This window comes from Melitaea cinxia, chromosome 4, assembly GCF_905220565.1.
Source record: "Melitaea cinxia chromosome 4, ilMelCinx1.1, whole genome shotgun sequence".
In the NCBI taxonomy this organism is placed as follows: Eukaryota; Metazoa; Arthropoda; class Insecta; order Lepidoptera; family Nymphalidae; genus Melitaea; species Melitaea cinxia.
Window position 1 is genome coordinate 201622 of NC_059397.1, and position 19614 is coordinate 221235.

General features: G+C 47.1%; 1 protein-coding gene across 1 annotated transcript in view; it reads right to left on the bottom strand.

Annotated features, from left to right (window-relative positions):
- Positions 1-2662: 2662 nt before the first annotated feature.
- The window catches only part of LOC123669983 (tyrosine-protein phosphatase 10D), a 30032-nt gene continuing 13080 nt past the window's right edge, over positions 2663-19614 (bottom strand). The window contains exons 5-20 of the mRNA XM_045603487.1: positions 18725-19100; positions 17797-17996; positions 17618-17727; positions 17402-17512; positions 17140-17337; positions 16371-17058; positions 16056-16135; positions 8861-9092; positions 8464-8669; positions 8150-8396; positions 7754-8082; positions 7494-7686; positions 3808-4009; positions 3207-3737; positions 2822-3126; positions 2663-2694 (exon numbers count right to left, since the gene is read on the bottom strand). Of these exons, the coding sequence (XP_045459443.1) occupies positions 2663-2694; positions 2822-3126; positions 3207-3737; positions 3808-4009; positions 7494-7686; positions 7754-8082; positions 8150-8396; positions 8464-8669; positions 8861-9092; positions 16056-16135; positions 16371-17058; positions 17140-17337; positions 17402-17512; positions 17618-17727; positions 17797-17996; positions 18725-19100 (4040 nt within the window). The remainder of the gene's footprint in view (positions 2695-2821; positions 3127-3206; positions 3738-3807; positions 4010-7493; positions 7687-7753; positions 8083-8149; positions 8397-8463; positions 8670-8860; positions 9093-16055; positions 16136-16370; positions 17059-17139; positions 17338-17401; positions 17513-17617; positions 17728-17796; positions 17997-18724; positions 19101-19614) is intronic.

Here is a 19614-nt window from a genome sequence, read left to right on the forward strand (position 1 = left end):
TATCTCCTTTCCAACAAAAAAAGAATTATCAAAATCGGTACATCCAGTACAAAGTTATGCGGTATAATACAACGTAGGTCGACGAAAAAAGCGTCAAGTAAAAACGCATTATTAGATATAGCTCGAAAAGTAGTTGTTAGATCTCAAATAAATTTAAATGGGACCAATTGGCACACACCACCTTTTGATTAAAAGAAAAATTGTCGAAATCGCTCCACCCAGTCAAAAGTTCTGGTGTAACATACATAAAAAAAAAATACAGTCGAATTGAGAACCTCCTCCTGTTTTGGAAGTCGGTTAAAAAGTAGCAATAACATATTTTTTCAAAAATCAAAAACTAACACTAAAGATAACCATACGTCTCTTCGACGTATGGTAGGTAAATATTGACGAAAGTACTGCACTTACCGGAGCAATTCGGGTATGTCCTACATGCTCCAACAGCTGACTGAGTTGGCAGGAACGGCCAGCTTAGTGACGCGAAAAACAAAAGAGTTATATCGATGTTTCAAAATCGATTCGACGTAGGTTATCTCTCTAGGGTTAAAAACATATTGACAAATTTCGACCACTCGAATACCCACCCTTTCGCAAGTTTCCTCTTATCTTTCAGCTTTAGCTATTTTCTCGAACCGTGAAACCTGATTATAACAGTCGTATAAAACAACAACAACAATTACAGTCATAAGGTGTCATGAAATGAAACAAGCTTTAAAAATAATGTATATTTTAGTAATTCTCAGTAGATACAATGTCAGTGTTATCACTCATAGCATTTTCAATGCGAATTATTTACCAATTTTCAATTGGATCAACCTTGTTTTTCATATCCTCATTTTATAAATTTTGTTAAAATATTTCAAATATTTATTAAATTTAGAATACATTGTTTATATAAGCTGCGTTTTAAAATAATTTGTACAAAGCATAAACAATGTAAATTGACTTTAAGGAAAGCGATAAAAACTAATAAAACATGTAAGTGTAGAAATCATAAATATAACTATGTATAGTGAGTTTGTTAAGCTTTGTACAAATTTAGTTATACGAGTCTAATAATATCGAAGGGCTGGAATACAAAACAATAATTATGTTACACATTAATATTAATAAGTACATTTAATAAGCAAACTAAAAACCTTCAGTTACAGAGTTTAATATATTATTGAGAAATAAAGATTGACGAGTTGACGATGAGATGTAAGACTTTCGCATAATAACATTTTAAAATAGTGGACGCAAATGAATACAGCGCTTGCATTTTATTTTATGATTTCGTTATATGGCAATCACACGATAAATTTAGCTTAGTAACAATATGAAAGTGTAAAGCTGTGAGTGCCGATTCTGAGGACATGGTTAATGTACTTGTAAGAGCTCAGGCGACAAATAAAACCTGAACCAAATCTCTAGCCCAGTACAAACGAGCCTTAAGCGACACTCTTTCACTATAAAGCTTGACACCTCACCGGCTCTTCTTATTATAACCCTGTATATATAATAAACATAATATGTGTAATCCATTTCAATACAAGTTGTACGAAAAACAAACAGTAAAATGTGAAGGAAAAAAAATAATAGCAATTGTTTAATACGTCGTTACTGACATAAGATAAAAGATAAAAATATATAATTTTCTGGACTTACGCCTTTCCTTATTTTTGCTTTAGTTTTTCGACTATTTTCTATTGAAGTGGAATACACATAGATCGTGACGAGAAACATTTTTAATTAAGGTTCAGTTAACGACTTCACAATCTGATAATTAAATAAGTACATGTTGAGATTCAAATAGTCATTGCTTAAAATCATATCCTATAAAAATAAGTATATGTCGCCATAAAAATATGGAATTCAAAAGTTAAGTAACACGGCGGGCGGCTGGTCGGTTATGTTTACACTGACTCGTGCACGAGACGAAAGGGGGCAGAGCTGACCGTCTAAACACAGTGACGTAACAATTGACGAAACTGATTGACAACGTGGAAATTATTTCAAATCTTTCATAAATTTTTACTCGTTTGCAGGCCTGTACCGAATCGTCAAGCGACTCTGTTTATTGGTCGATTTCAATAATCAAAAGATAGAGAACATCGTTCGTTCGTGAACGAAGTGTCGACGTTTCGAGTGAAGGGTGTTTGTTCTCATCAACGAGATAGAGACAGATCATTTCAGGGCTTTAATATAAAATGAATTCGAAAATCTTAATGGCAATAAACGCGTTTTTTTTTTTCAAAATATTTTCCATGTCGTATTAGGTATATTTAATACTATGTTATATGAGTGACTAACAATTAATTAAAATTAATAATTTATAAAACATACCAATAAATAAAACACAGAAAAAATGATAATAGACAATTCTTCGTCGTCTCGCAAACGAGTAGTCGAGCGCTCTACGGCCCGCCGTCAACCACCGTCCATACGAAATTATATTTATCTCAATCTATATACACAATTGGTCCACTTTACCCAATGTACATTTTTACAAAATAGTATATCAATAAAAAACTTAGCACTACAGTACAGAGAACGACTCACCGCTGACCGAGAACGGTTTAAGTACAAGGAAGAAGCGCGAACAGTTGCAAATGCAAAGCCCGGCGGCGCGCCGGCCGGGCGGGCGTTAGTGGGGCGTTAGCGGCGGCGAGAGCGGCGGAGCTCACATGCCCGACTCCGCGATGCCCTCGTCGTCTGAAACACACGCACGCTGTACTCCGGCGTTAGTGGGTTACGGCCGGCGTCGGCCGACACGGGCGCTCTCAGGGGCGGCCCGCCGACGAGCCCGCGGTCGGGACGGGGGAGGGCGGGCGGACGGTACCTTCGAACGCGGCGTTGTGGTGGTGGTTGTTGGGCTGCGGCGGCGCCAGGTCGGCGCCCTCCAGCGCCGCCACCACGCACTGGTGGATGCAGATGTACTGCTGCTCCGTCTGCACCATCCAGACGCGCTCGCGCCGCATGGCGTGCACCATGCCGAAGATGTCGAGGTACTCGGCGTGCGCCGCCAGCTGCTGCAGCGCGCGGTCCAGCGTGATGAACGTGCCCGAGCGGCCCACGCCCGCGCTGCAGTGCACGATGACGGGCCGCGAGTCGGGCGGGCAGCGCTCGCGGAAGGCGCGCACGAACCTGCGAGCGAGGGCGGGTACAGTGGGTGCGTGGGGCACGGGTCGCGGGGACCCGGGCGGTCGGGGCGGGGCGGCGCTCACCTGGCCAGCGCGGTGGGCGGGTCGGGCACGCCGAAGTCGGGCCACGTGGTGAAGTGGAAGTGGCGCAGCACGCGCTGCTCGGCGCCGCGGCACACGGCCAGCTCGGTGACGGTCCAGTCGGGGTAGCGGCTCTCGTTGAGCACGGTGACGGCGATGTCGCCGTAGTACACGGGCCGCGTGTCGTACGGCCAGTAGCGGTCGCACTTCTCGCGGCCCTTCTCGACGCAGCGCGTCAGCATGACGATGGCGCGCGAGCCGGACTCCCAGCACATGCGCCAGAAGTCGTCGCGCGTGCAGTGCAGCGGGCCCTGCGTCACGATGAACTCGCGCGGCGAGTTGTGGCCGGGCACGTAGTTGGCGTTGATGTAGTCGGAGCCCTCCTCGTCGTCCACGGGCTGCAGCTTGTAGCGCGAGTGGTCGTACGGCAAGATGTTCGTGAAGCGATTCTTGGGCCGGTTGCACGGCAGGTCGGCCGCCGCGCACGACTGCTCGCGGCCCACGTGCTTCAGCTCCTCGAACTCCTCGCTGAACCTGCGGGCGCGGACGCGGTTAGCGCGGGCGAGGCGGCGGGAGGGCGGGAGGGCGCGGCGGGGGCGCTCACCTGAAGTCGGAGTCGGCGGACATGAGGCGGTAGTGGTCGAGGAAGTCCGCCACGCGCACGGGGCGCGAGGCGGGCAGCGGCGCGGGCGCGGCGGGCGCGGCGCGCGCGCGGCGCCGGCGCAGCAGCAGCGCGGCGCCCAGCAGCGCCGCCAGCAGCGCGCCCGCCACCGCGCCGCCCGCGATCCAGCCCGTGTTGTCCGCCTCTGCGGGCACGCCGGGCCGTTACCTCTGACACTCGACCCGCGCAGTTAACACTCGCTCGTTTACGTCCCGACAATGCGCGAAACAACAAATGAAATCTAATTGATCGATATGGATAAATGAAAAAAATAGCTAAATGTATAACCAATTCGACAATTTTTTTTAAGTTTTCTAATACTTTGTATAAGGTTCGAAAAAAAAAAGGTAAAACACACACAGCAGTTGGATGGTTATCCCACCATCGGTCGGCTTCTTAAGTTCCAAGGTGGTTGTGGAACCTTGTTATCCCTTAGTCGCCTCTTACGACACCCACGGGAAGAAAGGGGGTGGCTAAATTCTTTAGTGCCGTAGCCACACAGCAGCCGAAGACGGGCAGCAGTGTCTTTGGTGCGACAAAGCCAGCCCTGCGGTCACCAACCCGCCTGCCCAGCGTGGTGACTATGGGCAAAACACATGAGTTCACGTTATTTTTGGCGTAAACTTGTGGAGGCCTATGTCCAGCAGTGGACTGTGTAGGCTGTAATGATAATGATGAAAACACACACCACTAACGACCGAATAACATCTGTACGCCGATATGTGGCCTACAACAACATTTATTTACCGTGTACGGAGATCGAATGCTCATGACCGCTGCGCAATCGCGTCGTCAATTAACAATAGGCAACATTTAAAATTTGTCGTATACAAATCGTAAAAATATCGGTTATCCGAGAACAATGGTCGGAAGCGTCGTCTCTATTTAATAAGTCCATCTTCAGCTTTAAGAACTTCTGTATTGTCTGAACTTTTAACGATACATAATACAACCACAGAACTCGAAGAACTATCTGCAACTTTGCAAAAAAATTCATATTCTTCCCCTTGAACTAAGACGTTAATTTAGCGACTTAATTTATCTTTTAAAAATTACAAGTAACTTAAAAGATTGCCCGGATATTTTAGCCAAAGTCTCCTTAGGAGTACCTGCTAAACTTTTTCGCAATAATCCGTTAGTGCATACACCACTAGTTTCCACACACTATTCGCAGAACTCATTTGTCTGGCAGGCGGGTGGTAATTTAATGCATATTCAAAAAAATTTGACTTAGATCTATTTAACACTAGCTGTGCGGCTGCAAGAAACCTAATCAGTAATTCTTTCTTTAGTAAGTAATTGTATAGTTTTATATTTTTTTTATATGTATAGTTTTATAATTGTATCTAAAGTTCGACTGCACCTAACTCTCTTTGCTTACGTCGTTTCACTAACAACATTTTGTAATCTATACGTGTTTTTGTTACTACGGCTTATATGTAGCGTAAGTTTTCTTGGAACTATTGGTAGCTTTTTATTTCTATACAATTTTGTACATTGTATTTCTCAGCTGTTGTTCCTCCCAAAATAAATAAATAATAATCAATAAATTAACGCCTCACATTCAACGGCCCTCACTAGGATTTTCTCCTGTGTCGGGGATCCGGAAACACACACAATACACAAGCACAAACGTCCAGACCACGGCAAACATCTGTACGGTCAATACAAATGTTTGCACAGGGATCGAACACGCAACCACCAGCGAAACAGCCACAAACCAGCGCTGTGACCGTTGCGTTAACGCGTATAATGAAACTTATAGATTTATTATGCAATACCAGCTTCATTAAAGGGTTCCGATTCATCTTCCATTCTACAAGTGTAAGATGCGATTTCATAAAGTTGACATTATCACGGCTCGCCGGCACTTTGACCACCAACTAAGTGTCAGTAAACGCGACTCGCGGCTGGCGCGGCGCGAACTGCCGCCGCGCTCGATAGCGGCTATCATCACCACTCGAAGGCGACGAGTCGATAACGATCACACATTGATATAAAATCAAATCAAATATCTGTAAGTTATATTTCAATCACAATAGATTTACCGAACAACACGTTACAATTTATAATCTCCAGATAAGCGTTAATTAAAGTGACTCATCTATGAAATGAATCTGAACTGTGTGATATCTGATTGAACGAAATCGCGTTTACGATCTTGAGTAAATTTAAAATTGTTATATTGAAAACAACTCACACATCTTGATTAGATTACTTCTGATACGCTCAGCATTCCACAGGGATAGTATATATCAATGAGCAACCGGTGTAGTGGTGCGTGTAGGCTCCTAAAACATCCACGGTTCACGGGTTCTTTTCTCGCTCTGGATGAGTATTCCGGTTTGGATTTCTGACCTTGTGGGCCTCCCCACTGTGCCTCGAAGAGCACGTTAAGCTGTCGATCCCGATTGTTATCATAAATATCTGATAGTGATCGTTACTCTTAGCAGGGAATATCCGTTAATCCGTAGTGGAGCAGCGTGGTGGATTAAGCTCCAATCCTTCTCCTACATGGTGAAAGAGGTCTATGTCCAGCAGTGGGATGTTACAGCTGAAAAAAGACCTTCCGTTCTATGTCAAGGACTTTTGTTACTATACGATATTGCTGTTTACCGCTGATATATCATCTAATCAATTTAAAAGGAAAAATACAACTATGACGATGTAAACAATACGATATCAAGGATAATTTACGACAAACAAGTTCTGAATGCGCACTAAAGTATAGATGTGTTATGTCTGGTCTGTCTCACGTAAATCGTCCAAGTTATAGCGCGGTAATAAATACTGGGAACATAATGTTTATGTTAGTTTGTTGCATTATTTCAATTTGAATAAGATGTCGTTAAAGAAAATGGTGGATGTATGGTCAGCTACGACACGCTACTGCGGTTACAATGAAACTCTTTTTAAATTATTTATTCTAAATCTGAATATAAACTGGCGCTTCCCACTCGTGTCGGTACAGTAAATTCTGGAATATTATTACAACGTAAACTCGGTCTACCTGTTCGAGAGCTACGACGCTATGGTGTGTCTGTCCGTCGCAGACCCAGGCAGACAATGGTGTCAAATTTATAACAATTTTTGCGTCGGGAGTTAAAAAATGAAGTCATAATATTATTTTACTAAAGTATATAAGTTTAAAAGTGTTTCTTTCTTCTTTTTACAGTATAGAAACATGAATATTACCAATTTTTAACATCATATCAAAAATTAATTGTTCCAGAGGGGATCGAACCTGCATCTCCGACTGACCGTGTCGGTGCTCTAGCCAATTAAGCTATGGAACGATGTACGTTACGTCGACGACGTCGTACGTTAGATCGAACTTTTTGATATGATGATTTTATATTCGGTCTAAGGGATTTTTGACATGACATTAAAAATTGTTCAGAATTCCCTAATATGTGGGTAAAAATAAATCGTAAGAATTAATATTACCATCAATTTTTTAAGTAATTTTTGAAGTTAATTTTAAAGCTTAAACTTACTGCTTCATGATACAAAATGAAGTGAATAGTTTTTAATTATCTACTCGAATAACACTTAAATTAAAAATGATGACCAAAGAAACGTTCACGTCTCGTGAGCGCCGGCACAGCAGTAGCGATAGTGGTCCGTACCCGTGTAGACGACGGTGTAGGCGGTGTCCGTGAACTTGTCGGGCGCGGTGAAGGCGCGCAGCTTGACGTAGTAGCGCGAGCCCGGCTTCAGCGGCCCGTTGCAGTAGGCGCGGCCGCCGCCCTCGCAGCGCTCCGAGCCGATCGTGAACTCCTCCACGGCCGACGAGTGGAACGGGTAGTACGGCTCCGTCACCTGCAAGCACGCGCGTCAGGACCGGCTCGCTGCGCACGGCGCCGGCGGGCGGGCGGGCGGCTCGCACCTGGTAGGGCGGCCACACGGGCAGGCGGTGCACGTCGCGCCACGACGGCAGGCTCGCCGGCGTGTCGGCGCGCGGCTCCTCCGCCAGCACCAGCGTGTAGGCCGTCACGTTCCCGTTGGCCGGCGAGAAGTAGTCGGCGCGGAAGCGCACCGTCACCGTGGACGACGCGCGCCGCACCTCGGCCGGCTGCGCCGTGGGCCGCGGCGGCGCCGCGATGGCCATGCGCTGCCGCAGGCGTGCCGCGGCGCCCGCGCCCGCGCCGTTCTCCGCGCGCAGGCGGAACTCGTACTCGCCGCCCGCCGCCAGCCCCGACACGCGCCCGGCTCTCGCTGCGGACAGAGCGGCGCGTCAGTGGGGGCCGTGGGGGCGCTCGTCGGGGGCCGGCGCACCGCTTACCGTCCGGCGGGAACTCCACGAAACGCGCGGCGGCCGGGTCTGCGGTGGGCGCGTAGTCGATGCGGAAGCGCGTGAGCACGCCGTGCGCGTCGCGCTCCGGCAGCGTCCACTCGAACGCCAGCTCGGTGGGCGTGGCGTCGCTGAGCTGGAAGCGCGCCGGCGCGGCGGGCGGCGCCTCAAGCGTGCGGAACGCCTCGGAGTACGGGCCGGAGCGCGTCTGGATCGTGGCCGGGGTGCCCGACCGCACCTGCGGGAGCGCGTGCGGTCAGTGGGGGCCCGAGCGGGAAACTCGCAGACTGCAGTCTCGCACTCACCACTACGGTAAAGTTGTAGAGCGTGTACGGGTGCAGGTCGGTGAGCGTGATCGAGAGGCGGTCGGTGGTGCGAGTCTCCAGGCGGTCGGCACCCGCCAGAAACTGCACCTCGAAGTCCGTGTAGTCGCCGGCGGGCTTCGGCCACGCCATCGAAATCTCGCGTGCGCCGATCGACGTCGCATTCAGCATCGTGATCGGCCGCGGCTCTGAGGACCGACACGTAGGTGGTATCGGGTTTGAAAAGTGTCAACGTATCATAGTATCAAATAAAATTGGGGTAATTAGCGCCCATTGGGTTGGCTAATCGACTGTCAGAAGTCGGAATTTCAGGGGTTCACGACACAAGTTATTTAGCTAATAAATCGAATCGGACAAATGATTCGGAGCGGATAGTTACGGAGGCGGGCCTGGCGCTGCACGGGGTGCGAGGTGACGTTGTGCGAGACGGTCCACATGGTGAGGTTGTAGAGGCGGCCGGGCGTGAGGTCGCGGAACACGAGCTGGCGCACGGCGCCGGGCGCGGGCGCGGCGGGCCGCTCCAGCCAGCGCGCCGCGCCCGCGCCGCTCTCCAGCCGGAAGCGGTACGCGTCGAACTGGCTCACCGACAGCGGCGTCAGCGTGTACAGCACCTGCGCACGCCCGCTCGGGTTAGCGTTGACAAGCTGCAGACTCACTTTCAGACACCCGCTAGGCGTTGCCGTTCCGTCCAATAAATATTCAACTCGTCGCGCGGGAATCCCCGCACTGCATCAAGTCGCGCACTTGATTGATAAGAGCGGCAACAAGGCGTGGCGTGGCATGTGGAAAGTTATAACGTTATGCGATGGAATAAAAATAAATAAAAGCACCTACTAACTTTTACGTTCCTTACAACTACCGTGTTTATTTACTTATTTAGTGACGTCAGAGGTAGCGTTATCGGTATCATTACCAAGCCCCGCTTTTAGTAGTAATAATAATAATACTATATTATTTACATAAGTATATATTCTAATATATGTATCTATTATATTGAGCGGATGGAGTGAGATCCAGTTACGTAATAATAATTGTATTTGTTAAACACACTGATCCTAACACACACAATATATACATATACATATAACATCCGAAGCAGGCATTCCATTCAAAGTATTAAATCTAACACAATAATTGAGAAACAAAAAATAAAATAAAAATAAAACAATAAAAGAAGATAGTAGCACCGCGGCAACGGTGTGTTTCACAAAAAGGTTGGACCTCAGCTATATTCAGGACTAAAAGCCCTGACATTGTTTTTAGAGTTTTTGTAGTTTTTAGAGTTTGTCGTGAGGTAGAAGCGAGTTAAACAAATCTTTTTAGTTTGTTGTGTTTTTAGTTTAAAACAATGTTTTTTAATCAAAAGTGAATTGCTCACTGAATTAGATCGATGATGAGAAATCTCATCCACTTGTGGTCCGGGTCCCCCGTAAGCATAAAATGAAAACTCAACCACACGTGGATGACGAATCATGGATCATTTAATTAACTTCTGATATTTTAAAGTGTAGTTAGCCCTTCTTTTCTAGAGTAACGAACGAGAATAACCTACAGATGTTGGTACCTGCTAAGTGGTTTAGAAGCCTACTTGAATAAGGAAATTTTTGATTTTGTTAAGTCTGATCTGTGACCTCTTTTGAACCTAATTAAGAAGTGTGTGTTTGTTTCATTTCTAATTTAAACTTTATTTTTGCATTGTTGAGTAGGTAACGAATAGAACAACAAACACTAAATACTCGTACATCTTATTTTATCTCCGATTAATGAATTATTTTTATAATTACTATATATAAATATTATTCATCGACTTATAAATTTGTCAGTATAGTTCGCTATCTTACCGATGAAAATATTTGGAATGATATTATAATGAAAACTATTATTATTTTTATTTAATGCCAAATTGTGTTTTAACGAATCGGTCAAATAATTATCATATATTTACATTTGCTTCGTATACAATTGAAATTGACTTTATCATAAAAATTGAAACTAAAAGGCAGCTTTTTATCATTCAAAGTTGAGGTGTCATTGACTCGAGCATAAATGTCAATGTCAAATTCAAAACTTTAATAAACCAGTTAAAAATTACGAATCAATGTTTGTTAATGTTGGTGTTTAGTCCCTACTGTACATTTCTGTGTAAATATTTTGAAATAAATAAAATTAAGTTGTAAATAAACCACGTGTCTGTCCTAGTGTAATTAGTTTGTAATAGTTTAGTAACCAACAGCGGTAGTCTTAGTTTAACATTAAATGTTTGTGTTGTTTTCGGTTAAGGTGTAACAATGAGAGTCTGACTATTTTGCCTGTTTTCAAAAATAAATTGAGACTGTTATCTCAACTGCCCCGATCGATTAATCTCCTAAATACGTGTTCTCCACTCTACGTGACATTGACGGAGTCAACCGTGCATCTCTGACACAACTGAAAGGCATTAAACCAATCAATCAATTAAAAATTACGAATAAAAACCTATATAGTTACAGTGCATGTATTTTGATATGTTACGATATATTATAAAATGTGATTCATTATTAAATGTGACGATATATTATTAAATGTGACGATATATTATTAAATGTGACTTCAACGCCCACCACCAGGAGTGGCTGTACCCATACCAGGTGACCGACCATGCTGGGAGAGAAGTGCGTAAACTAGCCTTGACGCTGGACCTCACCCAGCTTGTAAATTGTGCTACCAGGGTACCAGACGTAGACTCTCATACCGCCAACTGCTTAGACCTATTTTTAACAACTGATCCAGACAGGTACTCAATAACAGTTTCTGCACCACTGGGTACTTCTGACCACTGTCTGGTAAAATCAATATCCGTCTGTTCCCCACCCGAAGAATCCCCATGTGGCCCAAGACGGGTGTGGCGATATAAGGCAGCGGATTGGGATGAGATGCGTCACTTTTTCTCGTCCTATCCTTGGCGAGAGGTATGCTTTTCTTCTGATGATCCGTCGAGCTGCGCTGAAGCCATTACCGCGGTAATACGTCAGGGTATGGAATATTTTATACCATACTCTGACGTAGCGACGAATGGAAAAGCTCGCCCATGGTTTGATGCGGAATGCTATCGTGCAGAAGCCAAAAAGCGGTCGGCATACACTGCATGGGCTGAAGCTCGAGCGCGCAAGTCTCCAAATTCTCGGAATTTGAAGAAAGCTTTTAACCAAGCCGCCAAGGCATGTAAAAGGACGTTACGCAGGACTAGATTCAACCATATCAGCCGCATTGGGGCCAAACTAGCTTCTTACCCTTCTGGGAGCAAAGCGTTTTGGTCCCTGGCAAAAGCCGTTGAATCTAACTTTTGTCGGCCGTCACTTCCACCATTGCTGAGGACTGATGGATCACTGGCCCACTCTGCAAAGGAGAAAGCGGATTTGTTTGCATCTCTTTTTGCTGAGAACTCGCGTCTGGTTGTTGCAGGAAAAGCACCACCAATCTCAACTCGTGCTGACTGCATTATGGCAGAAGTACGCATACGCCAAAAAGAGATCCTTAAAATCCTGCAAACTCTAGACGTAAACAAGGCCAGCGGACCGGATGGTATACCAGCGATAGTCCTGCGTACCTGTGCCCCTGAGTTGTCTCCACCTCTTACACGCCTGTACCGCCTGTCACTTAAGACTGGCAAAGTGCCGAAGTCTTGGAAGCTTGCCAACGTGCAGCCTGTGCCCAAAAAAGGTAGTCGTGCAGACCCTGTCAATTACCGTCCCATCTCGGTCACATCCATACTCTGTAAGACTATGGAACGTGAACTAAACAACAAACTCTTGGCCCACTTGGAAGGTAACGATCTCCTCAGCGACCGGCAGTACGGTTTCCGCCAGCACCGTTCGACTGGGGACCTTCTAGTGTATGCCACACATATTTGGAGTGAGGCCATTGACAAACACGACGAAGCACTTGCCGTGTCTCTCGATATCTCGAAGGCCTTTGACAGGGTTTGGCACGCGAGCCTTATAAGCAAGCTTCCTTCATATGGTATTCCACCTGGCCTTTGCACTTGGATTTCTGACTTCCTGAGCGAACGTTCAATACAAGTTGTCCTTGACGGGTACTCGTCGGACCAAAAGGCTATCGACGCTGGTGTTCCTCAGGGATCAGTCTTGTCCGCTACCCTCTTCCTGCTGCATATTAACGATCTGCTCGTCCCCGGTACCTTTGGGTACGCTGACGACTGCACAGTGACGGACAGATACTTTTCGGGTGCGAGGGCTAGTAAGGATGTTATCCAGTCTTGTCGAGAGGATATGGTCAGCCGCTTGAACGTCGCCCTCCAGGCTGTCTCCGAATGGGGCGATGCCAATCTGGTCACGTTCAACGCTACAAAAACTCAGGCGTGTGTGTTCTCCTCTAAACGGAGCCCTTTACACCTGGCTCCGACTTTCCGGGATGTTTCTGTGGAAATTACCGACTCCCTACAGCTCCTCGGTGTAGAGCTATCGTCCAATCTGAACTTTGGGCAACACATCGAGTCCAAAGCAAAAACTGCAGCAAAAAAACTAGGTATTCTCTCTAAGGTCAGGCGATACTTCACTCCAGAACAGCTGCTTCAACTATACCAAGCACAAGTTCGGTCTTGTATGGAGTATTGCTGCCATCTTTGGGATGGATCCGCCAAATACCAACTGGCAACTTTGGACTCGGTGGAAAAACGAGCTAAGAGACTCATAGGTGACCCTACTCTGACAGACACCAAGTTGCAGAGTCTCGATCATCGGCGTAGGGTAGCTCGTCTGTCGGTGTTCTACAAAATATATTTCGGTGAGTGTGCGAAGGAATTACACGATCTAATTCCCCCAACAACCTTCCGCCATCGGGACACTAGGCGCGGTCGATCGTTCCATCCTTATGTCGTCGATATGCCACCTACGCGCACAAAACGCTTTGGCTCTACTTTTCTGATGCGCACAGCTAAGGAATGGAACTCGTTGCCCGCGTCTGTGTTTCCCGAACGATACAATCTGGGTGCCTTCAAGGCCAGAGTGAATAGGCTGTTATTAGGCAGGCATGCTCCACCTTCGACCGCATCGTCACTTAACATCAGGTGAGATAGTGGTCAAATGCCTGCCTATTTGTCATAAAAAAAAAAAAAAAAAAAAAAAAAGATTCTGAAAAATCTGCAGGTAATTAATAAAGTCCCTACTTTTCTAACTGTTGTATAAGTTTTAACTCACTTTAACGTAAATATTTTTTAATTGTATATATTTTCGAGTTTTAGATATAAGTTTTGACTCTTAATAACACAGGCCTGCGATGAAAAAGTTTTTTGGGTAATCTATAATATAAAAATGAGTAGCTGAATGTGTTGCTAAGCGCAAAACTCGAGAACGGTTGGACCGATTTCGCTAATTATTTTTTTTAAATATTCCTTGAAGTACGAGGATGGTTCTTACGGAGAGAAAAATTAAAAAAAAAAATTTAAATTTCCTGAAAAAGTCAAAAAACAACACTTTTCTATACTCCCATACAAAAGATTTGTGATAATACTTAAAAGTCACTGTTAGGCGATACGAAGTTCGCCGGGTCAGCTAGTTTTATATAAAACTTGTAGATGTTGACCGTTTTATTGCAAATATAAACTTTGCAAATAAGTGAAGAGGTCACAAGTGAAAAAATAAAGGGTAGGTTTATAACATTGAGATCTAACTATTGCGTCATTATTTATAATCATTTTTTTTGGTTGCACCTACTCAGAAACCTTTGTGGGCTCATGCATGACACTTTGCTGAATAAATGTTTACGATTATATAAATGAAATACAGACAAACATTCATTTTTATACATATTAGATATGATTTTACATTATATTAATCAATTTTCGGCTAAACTTTTAGATTATGGACCATTGCTTTATGGGGTTTTGTGAGTAAAGGCCGCCCTTCACCCTGTGGTAGCCCCCCCTGGTACCAAAACTTCCCGCAGCGCCGGACCTAAGGCGTTAGCGTTATTCTAACCTCAAAATTTTAACCATGGATATCTCTATAACAGTGGGGTTCCGCAGGGTTGGAGTGGTATCAAGCGGTAAACACCCCCGGCCTCCCTCTCCCCCTCACCCTAAAAAATCCCATAAATCGACATTCGATAATCTAAAGTTTAACCCAATTTTCTTTTTAAGTAAATAATTAAGTATAGGTTATAATTTAAAAATTTGATATCATAACTAAAAGCTAGGAAAAATAATAATACAAGTGTTAAACAATCCACCTTTATTATATCTATAGACTACAAAAAATGCGTGATTTTTAAAATTATTTCTAAAATGTGTCGGGACACATTTACTTGTTAGTAACCTATTTTTAATAATTTAATAATTGTTAATCCCACCAATCAGTAAGTAAGAATCATTGCAAATATATAAATTAAGTGCTAATAGTGCATCAACATTATAACCCAGTGTCGTGTTAGTGTTTTCACACATTAACATAAGATATGAGTTCTGAAATAAGATGTGTTTAAAACAAGCACTAACTTTTTGGTTTCAAAGATGTTAACATCTTTATAAATCAAAACCTGTGTTTTGGTCACTTTACCTTGGTATACGGTCTTCTAAGCAGTGCATTTGCTTAGTGTCAAGTTTGATTTGGCTTAAGATGTCAACAAGATCACTATTTCGTCTGAATGTGCGATGCCATAGTGTGATATTTCAGAACACCCGCACTCATGTCAACTCACACACATGCACACACATACAGCTGTGTGCCCGCACGTATACTTAAGGACGGAAATGCAAAACGAAAAATGATCAATATACGCTCTTGGAAGTTTTCTACTAAGTGTGTCCTCTTAGTAAAGTATATTTTAATAAAGTTTGGTGTGTATGATCATATTTTATTAAATGAAATGTGTAAATGTAGTAACTATGTAAAGTATAAAACATATCAAATTTTTTATTAATACTTTAAAATGCGTCTAAGGAAAATACAAATTGAATTTTTCATAAGAGGTATTGCAAATTTCACTCTGCTACATCGACAGTACTAGTGATTTTCAATCAATAGCTCGTTTACGCGGGGAGCGTGGAGGTTTGACGACGTCGGATCCTCTTCCTTTAATGACATAATGATTTAATTTGTTAGTTGCTTTTTCTTTATCGAATCCTAAAACAAATCGGTTATGATAGCAAGTTACTTTATTTCTACGAAATATTTCTAAAACAATATCGTATTATTTAAATACACTAACGAGGCTTATACTTTACTTAAAATCTGTTTGAGAGAAACGGAAGGAAAAAGATAAACGTTAGTTGATATACAAAAATGTGCGGATGCATGATCACCTCAAACTGTTAGTAATATCATATAATTATGATTAAAAGTCAGTTAACCAAAGCTGGCACATCGGCGTCGAACCATGTTAAAAAATATCATGCTTTGCTATGTTATCAGCCTACGCCGCCGTTACGTGTGCGAAAGAGATAGGACAGGTTCGAGACGAGCGCAGTAACGTCACACATACACACACATATACACTCAAACACGCAACTGAATGTTCAAGTGTAGCGTGTGCCAGCTTCAGACGCTCGACCGGTGTAAGTAAAGTGGATCGTGACGTACCCGGATGGCGGGCAGCGTGTCGTTGCCCTCACCGTCGTCGGGCTCGTTCCCGATGGTCATGTCGGATTCGATCAAGGGTCCTGAAACGGGGAACGACAAGATTTATCAACTTTTATTATTATGAAATACGATAAATCGATCTCCTCCATAGCGGAATCGGAGGAGACTACACTGTTATTTAATGACACGTGAAAGCCGAACGTGAATCTCCGAGGCCGAATCGACCGAACGGAACGCTGTACGTGTTTAGCCGTCGCAGTCGAGGGCTAGCAGGAGGTTCGCGCTCGCAGTCGCGCTCGTGCCGGGCGTACGTACGCGTGCGCGTGTGCATGCGGAACACGTCGCTGGCGAGCCCGTGCGCGTGCGCGGTGATGGCCACGGCGTAGGCGCGGCCCGGCGCCAGCGCGTCCAGCAGCGCGCGCACCGTGCGGCCCGCGCCCTCCGCGCTCACGTTGCGCGCGCCGCCCGCGCCCGCGCCCTCCTCCTCGCGCCAGCGCACCTCGTAGCGCTCCACGCGGCCCTCCGGGCGCGGCCACTCCAGCGTCACGTTGCGCGTGTCGGCCAGCTGCGCCACGTTGGACACGGGGTTGGGGCGCACGGTGTGCTCGGCGGCCAGCGGGCGGCCGCTCTCGACGGTCTCGCCGGCCGCGTCCTCGCTGGCCGTGTCGAGCTGGATCTCGTAGTGCTCGCCGTGCGTCATGTTGCCGATCTCGGCGGCGTCGGTGCCGGGCGGCAGCGGCTCCAGGCGGCGCCAGTCGCCCCCGGCGCGGTAGCGCAGCACGAACGAGCCCACGGCGCCCGAGCGCGGCCCGCGCCAGCGCACCGTCACCGCGTTGGACGACGCGCGCTCCACGGCCACCCACTCGGCCGGCAGCGGCCGGACTGGCTTCAGCACGGTGTGCCGCTCGCTCCGCAGCCCGTGGCTGATGGCGACCAGCTGGATCTCGTAGACGGCTCCCGGGTACAGGTCTTCGAGAGTCGCGTTCGTGTCGGTCGTCACCAGCTGCGGAAAACGGAGCATTAGTCGGTGACGTCAAGTGACCGCACGAGGCGCACTGAGGCGCCGGGAGAGGAACAGGCGTACCGTAGCGTAGGGTTCCTCAGTCCCGCGGCGCCGGTAGCGCAGCTCGTAGAGGTCCTGGCGCGAGTTGACGTCGGAGCTCCAGGCTAGCAGCAGACGGCGCTGCTCAGCTGCGGCGGAGCGTAGCACCGGCGCCAGCGGCCGCGTGGCCACTTGGAATACGCTCTCGTTGGACTCCACGCCGCGGGACACGGCCGCCACCTATACAGAGGACGGGTCAGCGGGGCTCGGTGGGGACGACACGACAGCGGCGCGGCGTGCTCACCGTGACGGTGTAGTTGCGGCCGGGCAGCAGCGCCTCCAGCGTCACGTTGGTGTTAGCGGTGGTCAGCGTGTTACTGTCGTCGCGCGAGGGGCCCGTCTCGTGGTACGACACCTGCGACGGGACAACGATACAATATTAATTCCTATGTATTCAGAAGACGAAGATAAGTTTTGTACACGTTACTGTATTTATCTCTGTAAGATCGTCGAGCCGGACCTTGTACTCGTCCTGGGTGCTCCCCTCGGCCGGTTTCCACCACAGGAAGACGCCGCTCCCCTCCTCCGTCTCGACGGAGCGCCCCTGCAGGTTCCGGACGGGCAGCGGCTCTGCGGCGAGAGGAGAGCGTCAGTGTGCGCGCGACGGGCGACGGACGGGCGGCGGCGGCGGGCACTCACTGAGCGTCAGGTCGGCGGTGGCGGGCCACGAGGTGACCTTGCCGGACATGGTCTTGACGGTGACGGAGTAGTGCGCGCCGGGCTCCAGCCCGTCGAAGGCGCAGGCGGGCGGCTCGTCGCGCGCGCGCAGCTGCGGCGGCAGGCGCCGCGCGCCCGCGCCCGCGCCCGCCGCCAGCGACACCTGGTACTTCTCGAACTCGCTGCGGCGCAAGGGACGCTCACAGGTTTTACACGGAAACACATTCCTTTCAAAGAGTAACTGCCTACTTTACGGTCGATTCTTCTCGGCAGAATTTAGATTCTGAATCGGCGGTAGCTTCGCTTTCATCACATCACATCATCATCACTTCAGCCGCACACTCCACACTACACTACACTACACACTACAGTCCACTGCTGGACATAGGCCTCCATAAGTTCACGCCAATAATGGCGCGATATTATGTGTTTTGCCCATAGTCACCACGCTGGGCAGGCGGGTCGGTGACCGCAAGGCTGACTTTGTCGCACCGAAGACGCTGCTGCCCGTCTTCGGCCTATGTATTTCAAAGCAAGCAAAATTTTGGATGGGTATCCCACCATCGGTCGACTTTTTAAGTTAAGTTAGTTAGTTATGACACCCACGTAAAGATAGAGGGTAGCTGTATTTTTTAATGCCGTAACCACAGCAATTAGCAATTAATTAATTACGATAAGTTAATATTTATTATAAGTTTAATTTGTAAATTGAGGATTCAGAGTGCTTTTTAAAGCCTATGTGAATAATTAGAGTAATTTAGAACAAAACGAGTGTGCTTTAAACCACAAGACTTCTTTAGCAATAGACCTGCACTGTGTCTTAGATACCCGAAACGTAACCGGCTATGAGAGAAACGTCCCTCTCGTGCCCCGACCGGCCGACCGGCTCCCCGGCCAGCAGAGCGCTCACCTGAGCTCGGCGGGCGGCAGCCAGGTGACGCGGAAGGACGTCTCGGCCAGCGAGCGCGGCGGCACGGTCACGTTGCGCGGCCGCAGCGGCACGGTGCGGTACTGCGCCGTGGTGGGCGCCGACAGCTGGTCGTCGGACACGGTCTGCACGGAGATGTCGTAGGCGCGGCCCGGCACCAGCCCCTTGAAGGCGGCCTGCGCCGGCCCGGGCGGCTCGCCCTCCTTCTCCACGTACAGCTCCGAGTCGCGCGCGTCGCGCGGCTCGATGGACACCTTGTAGTGCGTGTAGGCGCCGGGCGGGTAGGGCGGCTGCCACAGCACCAGCAGCGTCGTCTCGTTCCGGAACCACACTATGAACTTGCCCGGAGTGTTCGGCTCTGGAACGTTTTACATTTATATCGTTTGACTTCATGTCCGTGTGGCGTGCGCTTCGAAGAACTGATACTGTGCGCTTCCGGTTTGCAATAAGCTCACCAGTTTAAATCAAACTATGTCATATTTAACAAAATATAATGTGTGTTCAGAACAAAATTTAATCATACAAAAAAAAACTTAAGCTTCTTATTACTGGCAAAAAATAATATATAACATGTACGACTCGCGACTGATGAGGTTGTACAGGGTCTATCCTACTACGATATAACTCTACTTAGCTCCATGCCCACTCCGACTTATTGTCAGTTGTGCTCGCTATCGAAGTCGGTTCCGCGTGTCTAATATGTATGAAAACATTTAAACAAACATTCAGAGCCAACAACAACTGGTACTATTTATCAGCGCGAGTGTCGCATCAGACGTGACATGTACGTTCTCAAACACAATGACATAATGATGTGTGCGAAGCGAGCAAGTGTGACGAATAATACTCACGTAATCGGTATTGTTATCAAG